Source organism: Lactuca virosa, chromosome 3 (assembly GCF_052849685.1).
Source record: "Lactuca virosa cultivar CGN04683 chromosome 3, Lactuca_virosa_CGN04683_v6, whole genome shotgun sequence".
NCBI classification, from domain to species: Eukaryota; Viridiplantae; Streptophyta; class Magnoliopsida; order Asterales; family Asteraceae; genus Lactuca; species Lactuca virosa.
This window is the reverse complement of record NC_136428.1, coordinates 300,717,160-300,729,041: the sequence shown is the minus strand read 5'-3', so window position 1 is coordinate 300,729,041 and position 11,882 is coordinate 300,717,160. Positions and strand designations below refer to the sequence as shown.

The following is an 11,882-nucleotide window of genomic DNA, read 5'->3' as shown; positions in this document are numbered from 1 at the left end:
TCTAGTCAACATCATCAACATCAACACCAACACCGACACCAACATCAACATCGGGTACTCAAAACACTAAGGTGTTGTTTGGTTCCCAAAATGTTTTTAAAGGAACTGCAGTTGGAATTGAAAAAGAAATCTGTCAGGAATTTGAATCCAATTCAATATCCTGTTTGGTTGACAGGAAATGAAATTGAAATTAATTCCAGATTTTGTTTGGTTCGCAGGAAATGAAATTCGAATCCATGTAAAATAACAGAATTACATTTTTTTTTTGTCTGTTTTGCTTAATTTTACTTTATTTTCTAACTTATATGTAAAGATACATTATATAAATTATAAAATAGTAAAATCTCAACATTGGCGGCAATGGCGGTGGTGGTGGCAGCGGCGGCGGAGGTGGTGTTGGTGATGGTAGTGGTGGCGACGTCGGCGGTAGTGGTGGTGGTGGTGGTAGCGGTGACAGTAGTGGTGGTGGCAGTAGTGGTTGTGATGGGTGATAGTAATGGTGGTGGTGGCGGCGGTAATGGTGGTGGTGGGTGGTGGTAGTGTTGGCGACGATGGTGGTGGTTGTTGTGGTGGCGATTGAGGTGGTGGTGGTGACGATGGTGCTAGCAGTAGTGGGATGACAGCAGTAGTAATGGTGCTAGTTGTGGTGACGGTCGTGGCGGGTGGTGGTGGTGGCGGTGGTAGCATTGGCGATAGTGGTGGTGGAAGTGGTGGTTGGTGGTAGATAGCAGTAGTGGTGGGTGTAGGTTTTCTAATAAGTAAATATGTATTTTGTAATCTGTCACTTTCCTTGATGAGAAGGAATGTTTTCCATCAAACTTTGGAATGAATCCACTTTCCTCCATATGATGAAAATTTTATTTCATTTAGGAATCATTTTCCCCCCTCTACGTCCAACCAAACGCATGAATTCGAGGGAATTAAAATCATTTTCCCTCAAATTCCATTCTTTTCCTGCCAACCAAACGCACCTTATTTGATAATAGACCCGCCAAAGAACCGATGTGGTCGGAGGGATGATAATGATAGCATATTTAAAAGATATGACCTTGTAAAACAGTAAAAGTGTTCGTACCTTTACAAAGCAAAAATAAAAATAATAATAATAATAAAACGAAAACGGTAAGTTTGTATGGCGACAATAACTTTTAAATTCTATTTTTTTGCTCAAAAATAGAATGAAAAATAAAATGTTGTTGGATATGGTTTAAATCTTGGTACAAAATAACATAGATATAAAAATCTGAATTCAATTTTCGCTAATATAGCAAATAATGATTACATAACCAGACAAGGGTTATAATTTAGAAACAAACAACATTGGTCTAACTCCATATTTTTAACCATTACCATCCAAATCGGTAAAAGAAAAAACACAACAAAAACTGCTTGATAACACAAGCTGTAATTAAAAATCCTAGGTAAAAACCAAAGAGAGTTTTGATATTTAACGAAAAGAGTAACAGTAAATAAATGTTTGTAAAGCTTTACAGACTTTTTATAGGGAAAATTTCTCCTTCATGCGAGATATAAGTTTAAACTTTTCTTCAGCCTCGACCTGCTGCCTCATGTCAGATCCGGAGGCTCTATCTGGGTGAAAGCTCAGTAATGCCCTCTTATAAGCTGCACGCACCTGAAATAGAAATAGAAATAGAAATAGAAATAGAAATTTGATCTCTTGTGTGCAAAAGAGAGACTTAAATTAAATGGCCTTGAAATTGAAATAAAACATACCTCATTAGATAATGGGCAAGGACCTTCACCAACTTGGATGCCTAAACCACGCAATAATGAAGCCATATCAGGACACATGATTTCCAGCTTCTGGAGCTCCTCTCTAACTTCCGTACGGTATCGTTCTTTCAAATTCATATTTTCCTCATCCTGCCAAACAATCACTTAGATTTTACTAAATCTTTTTTTTTTTTTTTTTTGAGTTCTTTATTTTGATACAAAAAGCCCCCTTCATTCAATAATATTTCATTTTACTTCCCTAATTATATTCAACCCATATAAATAACTGATTAATTTAATGCAATTGTTAAGACTATTCGAGCTTTGTAAAGATACTTATTTTATTTAATGTCATTGTTATGTGCTCTCTTTTTAAAATATTACACTTGCTTTCAAAAACAACAAATTCTATGAGGGAACTTTTTAAAACATATCACAAAGAGGTGGATAGATAGTTAATTTTGAAAAGAAAAAGAAAAAACTTTTAAATGGTCAATGATTGGATTTTTTTTTTTTTTTTAAATTGGTGGAAATGTGATATGGCAAAGCAAAAAAAAAAAAAAAAATTATACATGAGGTTGATTGTGGAAATCTTGTCTGAGTAAAAGATGCAATTGCAAAGACAAGGGGCAATGAATGTAAATAGTTGAAAGTATGATGGTTTGAACCTTTTTTTGAGTTTGACGGATTTCTTCGACACGTTGCTTTTGTCTTCTCTCCATGTCTAATAAACGCAAGGTTTCCGCTTTTCTTCTTTTTTGCAGACGACGCAACTGCTGAGCTTCTTCTGCCTGTGAAACAAACAAACAAACAAACAGATGATGTGTTGATGTTAATCTGTTAAGAGTAAAAACAAACAAAAGCAAGGTACCTGGATCTTTAAGGCTATTTGCCTGGCGGACAATTCTTGCTCTAATGCCCGCTTGTATTCCTCAGTCTGTTTAAGCTTTTCACGTTGATCAATAATAGAGTTGTCAACGCTGACATCATCACTCTGACTCTCCTCCTCATTATCATTACTACTACAAGCACAACCACAGGCTATCTCATCAAACTGATCTTGGTTTGTCTTGCCACCTGGACCACACTCAACATCAACCATACCACATGGAATTCCATCCTCATTCCCAACACCACATTTTCCTTCAACACTCCAATCTTCACCATGTTTTTCTTTTTCTTTGTTTACATTGCCATAATCATCACCTTTTCTCTTCATAAAAGCTCTTTCCCACTCCTCCCTTAGTTTCCCAGAAGAATCCTCCATCAATTCACAATCAATATGTTCATCATCATCATCATCATCATCATCAGACTGTGTGCTTAAACTATAAGTTCTTTTCCCTTTTGATAACTTCAATGGAGAGATATTTTCTTCATCACTGCGATCATATCTCCTGCTGCTGGATGAAGCAACATTTTCAAAGTTTGTTTCACTCGGGATTTCATCTTCATCATCTTCATCTATGTAGATATATGTCCTTGAAGGGCGATTCTTTTCGTTTGTCAATCTACCTGAACCTCCTCGTTTCTTTGCAAGATTCTCAATTAGATCAATGTCGATTACATTATTGAAACTATAAGTATCTACGTCTATCAAAACTACATTATCAGCCTCCAAATTATTACTGCATCTTCTTAAGGCCTTCATCTCATCTATTTTCTTTAGCTATCCCTATCCGCGTCTATGGAAACAGAATAAAGAATTTTCTTCACTTGGCTTGACTGTAAATCAGTCGTTTCTTGCATTTGTCACTGCAAATCAGAACATGCACACTTAAAGGACAAAATAATACATATTTAGACCAGATAAACACAAGAAACCATTTTTTGTCATCCTACTATTGTAGAATTATATAGTTTTCAACTTTTATCTTATTATCACATTTTATATTTTCAAATATCCACCCAATTATAGTAGTGGAAATTTATGTGCATTTATTTGAATGGCATTGCTAGCCTATAACTGGGTATATATCCAGAGTACGATGCTGTAATAGGAATAAATAAGTAAGATGCTATAAAACAAATCAAGGGATGTACGTTGCTATTTCTTGTATTTGAAAAAATCATAAAGCTACGTGACATCTAAAGGTTTTGCCAACTACTTTCATGACATAATCAAGACCTATTTTGGTACATACAATGGATTATAACCCTAAAGATTCTACAAGCAAACAAATAACATTTTTATGGAGGCTAGACGTACTTCAAATTAATCCACTTACATTTTACTTTTACTTTATCTTCAGATTACTAAGTGATTACAAAATTTTGTTAAGCATAGCTTCTAATAATTGTACACATCTTAATAATCACCCCCATTCAATTACACTTGATAACGTCAGTAAACTTGACTGAACCCCAATTTAAACTAGCCTACGTCTAGATAACTACAACGCCCATGAACACTACTGTTCATTTCTATTAGAGCAGCGATCATTAAACAAACATGCAAAACTAACAGGATTTCAAAAACCCAGAATAAAAACCATGAATTCCACGAAAATCCAACTGGTATAAGCGCAAAACCCTAAATTGGCGACCTAAATCATGCGTAACAACTTATAAAAAAAACTAAAACTGAGCATCGATTGTAATATTTACCTGGAGACGAATTCGTTTATGCACTTGTAGAATCGATCGCGCTAGAACCTAAATTCTTTGAGAAATGGTCGTGGAAAAACGAAGGAAAACGAAGAAACTCAAAAGGGGCGTGGAATTTCGAAACTAGACTTTCCAACCTCTTGGGGCAAAAGAAATACTTCTGCACACAAAAATACCGGTTCGCTGGGTTTGGATACTTTGGTAAAAAGGGTTTGGGTTTCTCCGCGGTCCTGGATCGGGTTATAATGGACTAGAGCGGTACAGCGGATCGTGCCCTCCTATTTTTATTTTGTGTTATGAAAAGGTCGCACATGGTTAAAAAGAAAAAGATAAGTGGAATTAGGTTACCTTCACATTTTGTCATATAGGTTTATGGCTGTTAGAGCAAATATTTATCCGGATATCTAATTTGTTTTTTATATAAAACTTGTTGAATTTGATATTTTGCATTTGATTAAATATATATAATCTCCCCAATCTCATAATCAAAAGACGTAACCATAGCGTTGATGCCAAAACAACCAACATTGTCTTCTGGACATTCGTTGTTTTGGATTTTCCAAGTCTTCTTGGTACGGTTAAAAAACACTCACTTAGTAGAAACAATATATTTTCACTATACATTTCCAAGTCTTTGCAGCCATTTGTACATCAATGTAGAGACAACTACACGCTTCTTCTTCATGTTTGGTATCTTGATGATGAGACCGTCATTGAAGATTCAGAGGAGGGGGCAGAGTATTGGACACCATTAGGGTGATATGTCCAGGATTGGGTATTGAATTGAATATCAAGAAAACTAAGCTATTTTGGTCTCAATGTGATGGTAGGAAGCTTCGTGCGGGTTTATTCCATGTTGACATTGGGCAACCGTTATTGGGGGTGAAGCTTCTTGGAGGAGTTGTTAGTAGAGATACGACTTTTATTAGCGGGTTAGCCATGAAGAGGGAGTCAACGATGTTGATTTGATGTGTCTTCTTCTACAATTACGTGACCCTCAGAGTAAGCTCATTTTGCTTCGATCTTGTAAGGACATTGCCAAACTTTTCTTTGCTCACATGGAGGAGGCGACTTTATTCTTTGATAAAGGGTTATGCGAGTCGATTGAGTACATTGTGCTTTGTGGGGGTCCTTTCTTTGGGACATTCAATGGTGACTTGCTTCATTACCAATTAGGTTTGGTGGTTTGGGGTTGTACTCAGTTGTAGAGGCTTCCTCCTATGCTTTTGTGGCCTCACGAGCTCAATCATGGGTGTTACAAAACCATATTTTACGAGATAGTAGCATGTGGCATGGATTCTGATTATGTTTGTGCTTTGGTATATCTTCGTGATACGATTTCAGGCATTGACTTCAATGATTTCACTAATAAGGACACCGCCCCTCCAAAAGCCCAACATTAATTGCCGAGTGCACTTTTTAGTAAAATTATACCAGACATGGAAGCTCACTTCGACGTGACTATCAGGCAGAAAGTAGTTTTTGAGTGTCTAAGAGCACCACATGCTCGAGATTTTCTTATGACTATTCCTATTGACGGTCTTCGCCAACATATGTAGACAGTGGAGTATTGTGTTATCCTCAAGTATCGCCTTTTGATCCCTTTATTTCCAGTTGATGAGACATGACTTGTTTCTTGCAAGGCATGCTTGGACTCCTTTGTGGAGCATGCAATTCATTGTAGAGAGCTCACGGGTTTCAAGTACCGATACGATCCGATTAAGGATGTTCTTTTCGACATATTTAGGCGTGTCAGAGTTTCTGTCAAGAAAGAGGAACTTGTGAACTTTCTGACTGACCCGTTGGAAGAAAGATCAACACTTAGACCAATTGATGTTTTAGTTTTTGCATGGACTGGAAAGAAGCACGTTGTGTGAATCTAACAGGGGTTTCCCCTCTTATGGGCTTGAGGAGTGGGGTTTTCACTATGGGGCAAGTTGTTTTAAAAGCTACTTCATGAAAAGTGGCAAAAGATGAGAAAACGTGCATAGACAATCAACACATGTTTATACCTTTTGCATTTGATGCGTTTGGTTTTCTTGCGCCAAATGTTGTGGAGCTCCTCAATAAAGTCCAACGGGACATGCATAGTAATGTTATGACCCCAAGATCTATGGATGTTGTTTTTAGAAGAATTGGTTTTGCCATCCAAAAAAGGGGTTGCGTCAGCTTGTTGCTCGTTTACCTACTATGTCTGTGTAAAACTTTTATGATTTATATTAAAATATCTAGTAACATAAAAGATTGATTTATCATGAAGGGGTGTTCAAATCGTCACACCAACCCCTATGTACCTTTTGCAACAACTTATATTGTTAAGAAACGGATTTCACCAGCACCTAATCTCCAACCTTGATTATGTGTGTCATATCTTGTAATCCATATATTTCTTCTTCTTGGTTGCCTTATTTGAAGAAGTTTGTGTCATGTATGTACGGTCATTGGTGAAACTATAAGTGATCACTCCCCTCATGTGTTATGACCAAGGCATTTGGTCTTGATAGTTTTGTCCACATGATGATCTCGAATGTTTTACCCACAACTTCACTTTGTTGTATATTTATTAAAATTATGTGATGTCGAGAAGTTTGGCACAACCCCTTTGATTAGCACTCACGTAATACTATAAATATAACTCAAGTAAAGAATTTACCCTTTCTGATTAGGGTGGAAACTTGTCTCTAAGCCACCATTAAAATTTTATGGCTAGTAACAATCGAATCTATAATCTAAATAAATTAGGAAAATAATTTTTAAAAAAACATTGCTGCAATATTACACTCTTATATATAAACACAATAAATAAAGAGCTAAACTAAAAAACATGTAATTTCTAGATCTATAAAGTTATGAGAACGTAATAAGCCTAGAATGCAAATTTATTAGAAATTGAATTTGAGAAACGTATCAAACACTAGAATTTTAAAATTAGCAATGAATCTAATGAAGAAAAATTAATATTTATACTAAAATTAACCTAATTTAGATGTAAAGAGGAAAAATGTACCGATTTTGGTGAGATTGTGGATGTTGAGTCGAAATTAACGCTTAGTCTGATTTTCGCCGAGCTCAATTGCTTTGAAATCCCCAAAATGAAAGAAAAGGTGAAGGAACAAATAAGACGGCACAAACCCTAATCGCTACCATATATGCATAAAACTTATATAATATATATCCAAGAATATAAATGTGAATTCAATGATTCTACATCTCCATTAAATATATGTAACCCCCCCCCCCCCCCTCTTTATAGTCTACCACTACAAAAATTAAATCAAAACAAAAAATTATAAACATGAAAAGACAAAATTGCCCCTAACTTTTTTCATGTTGAAGTAAAGAAAACATATAATACACTCTCACGACAAAATAACTAGAATGTAAATAACACAAAAAAACAATGAGTTGATGACATATTTCGTTTTATTGATTCAATTGTTACTCTAGCCGGTCAGCTTTGTTGTACATGTTTCTATTACAAAAGTGGTTATTGATTTAAGAAATAAAATATGATGTTGTTTTTTGTTTTTGCCCATCTATCTATCAATTAGTACATCAACAAACTATTATGTTGTTTCATTTCCACCGATTAGTTTGTCAATGTTCCAAGTTTAATTTGCTACATTATTTACACAAAAAATAACGAGTTGATAACATATTTCTTCTTATTCATTTAATTGTTACTCTAACCGGTTAAATTTATTGTACATGTTTCGATTTCTACAGTGTTTATTGATTTAAGAAATAAAATCTAAGGTTGTTTTTTGTTCTGTCCCATCTATCTATCAATTATTACATCAACAACCTATTATGTTGTTTCATTTCCACCGATTAATTGATGATGTCCCAAGTTTAGTTTGGTACATTATACATCAAGATATACATGATGTTGCTACTAAACCTTACATGACTGTTCCCATTCCTTAAACTTTTGTTTTAGAATAATGTTGTTAACATGCTACAATATTTCTATTTTATACTTGAGTTTAATTGGGGATTTATTATTCTAAAAATATTTTATATATGTATGTTTTAAATTACCAGGGGGCTCTTATGTTGTGTTATTGTTACCTTAATTCTATTGTTGATTAAGACTTACATTGTTGTTATTCGATGTTCCTAGAGCTTCTAGTAATGATGTCACATCGACATTTTATGGTTTTGTCAATATCAAATATAATATTATAGAGTCCTTAATTTTATCTCTAAAATAATGCATAAAGAAAAAGATGACACTCCAATATATAATTGTTGGATTTTATTCAAAAACTCGTTTCTAAAAACACTAGAAATGGCAACGGAAGCTTTAAAATTGTGAATAAACTTAAAACTATTTTAACCTACCAATGACCATTTTACAAACATGGAAAGATTAAAAAAAACATATGAAGAAAAAGAATACAACCTTTGAAGACTTTGGTTCATCTTGGAATGTTAGAATTTGATGAAAAATGTAGAGTAGAACCCCGCCTAAGTAGAAACACCAGTAATTGCTCTACTTGATAAGATTATAGTCTTATATTATTGTAATAATAAGAATCTCTTAAGCTTTAAGTTAAAATCCAAATAATGACTTAAAGTGAGATGCAAGTATTGATGGAGATTAGTACTCGTAGCCATAACAAACCTGGTAATATTACTATAAATAGTAATGTCCTTTTGGGTCACACAAAAAAAAATAAAGCATAACTGAAAAGATATTTACATGATGGACTTGTTTTGTTAATTAATTAGAAAATAATGGAATATAGAATATTCCGGAATGATTTGAATTTAATAGATAATTATTATTATATTTGGTAATTATCCTTAGGCTTTCAAATTACCTCCTTATATAAATAGGGCTCCAAATCCGGTTTTGACATAAGTGAACAATACCTTTCGGCTACCAAAATTTGGAACCCTCAAAACCCTAAAGATTCCTGAAGTGCAGTTCCCACGATGTGGTACCTTGATCACCATGTCGTGGTTAGTTGCAAAATCGAGATTTCGATTCGGTTTGCAACTCACACTTTGAGGATTGCCTAGATATGCTTCTATTTTGCTTCTTGGTGCGATTACAGAAGAGGAACTCTTCGTTAGGTTCTATAGTCCAATCAACTGGCTCGTTAAAAGAAGAAACCTACCAAAAAATTAAAGGTATGATTCTATTTATTATGTCCTAATGAGTTGCATATATTGTTATGCTTGATTTGTTGTTTCGAGTCTATTAGATCAGAATTGTTGTTGTCACTGCCATGTTTTTGGTCTTTGACTAGGCTCGAAACTCATCAGTGGTATTAGAGCATAGGTTAACTTTATCTTTTAAATGTGCAATGCTAGTCTTACCTCGACTAGGCTCATCCACTTTATTGATATAATGGAGGTTTAAGGTAGGTCTCTTTATTCCTAGGAAAACGGAACAAGATCACTAGTAACTTTATATTTTGGTAACCACATAAATAATCCATATTATTCGAAATCAACCATAGAAAAAGGTGATTCGAAGCTAAAAAAAATTACATTTTAATCTTGATTTTAAATCATATCTGCTTGTTTTCTTTAGTGAAAGTAATTTAGTTAATTTTTTTGTTGACATTTAAGTTTTTCTGAACTTGTTATAATTTTTGTTCCCTGTGTTCGACTCCTTATTTTACTATACTACTATGCGACTAGGTACACTTGTAACAATTGGTAAAAATAGATCAGAGTTCAGCGGTCAAACCACCGCGAACCCTCATGTGTTAAGACCTATTGTATGTAATTTTGTGTTTATAAAGTGTACTAAAGATATAATACTCATAATTACATTCGGAATGTCACAATTTGCTCAAAAAACTATCTATCGTTTAAGATTGAAACAAAAATCACAAAAATTAATACTATTTATTGTGCTACAAATAAAAATTTTGCATCGAGTACTTAGGACCAATTTATGATCAAATTGGATAGCTTATACTCTCAGGAATTTGTGAATATAAAGAACGTCAAAAACGAATGTCATATGCAAAAGATACGTCTATTTTAAGAAACAAAATCAGTATAATACTAGTTTTCTTAATAATGAAAAACTGAATTGATCTATTGAGGTACTTGCACATCTCGTATGGAAATTCCAAGAATGTTTCTGAACTCATACATAAGTTTAATATTTGATTTTCGTATTCAAAATATTTTTAACCCGAAAATTAATCAAATTCGCAAAACTTTTTAATCGGGACGAATTAGACGTGAAACATTAAACGTCTTTTCCCGGAGTTCTACATATTGGAATTAAGATCCGTTTGAGTTTTTTAAATCCTTACACTCAAGACTATCATTCTCCACTTACGGAAAAATTATCGGATGACAGGATCGTGGCACAAAAATCGAGAAAGTTAGGGAGTGTCACCATTTCGGATGTCACAAGTATGACATCACGATCTTGTACTCTAAGACTTGCATGCATTGACTTAAAATGGTCATTCATCCTTATTTGCTAGCACATTTCATTCACCATCAACTTCAATCATATTAATCTCTCTAACTCTCCTCTCCTCCCTCTTCTTTCTTACTCTCGGCCTAGAACTCCTCCACCAGAGTGGGTGTTTTCCTGTCATCAAAGAGGGCAACATCCCTTCCCTTAGTCGACCACAAACAGCCTCGAACACCCCCTCTCCTCCCTTAGCAGTCGCTGTTGTTCTTGGCTTTACATCCGGAGACAGAGTGATGAAGTGATGAATCGAGAATGTAACAAATCAGAGTAACAAAAATGTAATTTGAACACACGATGTAAATATGATCTTGTTTCAGCTCTATTATGCTTTCAAATGTTATAGAGAGAAAATAGACAAGTTCGTATAAGACTCTTATCTAACTCTAAGTAATGTCCCTATTTATAGGAAACATGAAAGCACACAAAAAATTACAAGGACTAAAACATTATGCTTCGTTACAAAAATGCCTTGTAAAATAATCTTAAGACTTCGACATATTACAATAGGTCTTCGACCCTTACAATCTCCCCCTTTGTAATAATGTCAACCTTCTTCAGTTCGTGAGAATCTGTATGGCATACAACATCACCCTTCGAATTTCCGTGTACCAAGAAATAATCTTCTTCAGCTCCTTCTTGTCCCCAATATTATTTTTCGAACAATTATTCATACGAACAATAAAGTTCGTATACTGGGACGTAGTGTATCTCTCTATTTCGTTAGTCTGGAACAAAAATCTTTTAGCCTTCCCATTTTTTCCTTTCCTGCGAAGACCATTCCAAATGGCTTTAAGCAGATCTCCCCATCTGCAAAGTTCTTCAACTCAGCTTGAGTCTTCGGAAGTTCCATTGGAACTTTCACTTCCAATCCCTTCGCAGTAGCTAACTCCACATCAGTTAGAGCCAAACACTCATAGTAATTGTCTATGAATATCTTGATGTGAGCAAGCCCAAGTCGAAAAACTTCTGGATCAGTTTCTCGAAGATACGAAGCATCTTTATCTTTTAAAAGTAATACAACTTGTATAAGATCATACAAGTTCATCAAAGGAAAATCAGCCACAGAGAAATCACACATCTGACCATT

The 11,882-nt window shown here is 34.6% G+C and overlaps 1 protein-coding gene across 1 annotated transcript; it reads right to left on the bottom strand.

Moving 5' to 3' along the window:
• Positions 1-1,422: 1,422 nt before the first annotated feature.
• LOC145167298 (uncharacterized) lies at positions 1,423-4,508 on the bottom strand. Its single transcript, XM_079086452.1, has 5 exons — positions 4,342-4,508; positions 2,606-3,489; positions 2,403-2,525; positions 1,735-1,884; positions 1,423-1,633 (listed from the first exon to the last, which is right to left on the bottom strand). Exons 2-5 carry the CDS (start codon positions 3,383-3,385, stop codon positions 1,499-1,501), a joined length of 1,188 nt encoding a protein of 395 aa, XP_078942578.1. The 5' UTR covers positions 3,386-3,489; positions 4,342-4,508; the 3' UTR covers positions 1,423-1,498.
• Between the last annotated feature and the right edge of the window lie 7,374 nt (positions 4,509-11,882).

Bases quoted from the DNA above. Each gene is read 5' to 3' on its own strand.
- LOC145167298 (XM_079086452.1), bottom strand. From the start codon at position 3,385: ATGAAGGCCTTAAGAAGATGCAGTAATAATTTGGAGGCTGATAATGTA. The intron at 2,526-2,605 runs GTACCTTGCTTT...TTTGTTTCACAG, and splicing joins AAATAGCCTTAAAGATCCAG to GCAGAAGAAGCTCAGCAGTT. The intron at 1,885-2,402 runs GTTCAAACCATC...ATTGTTTGGCAG, and splicing joins TCCGTCAAACTCAAAAAAAG to GATGAGGAAAATATGAATTT.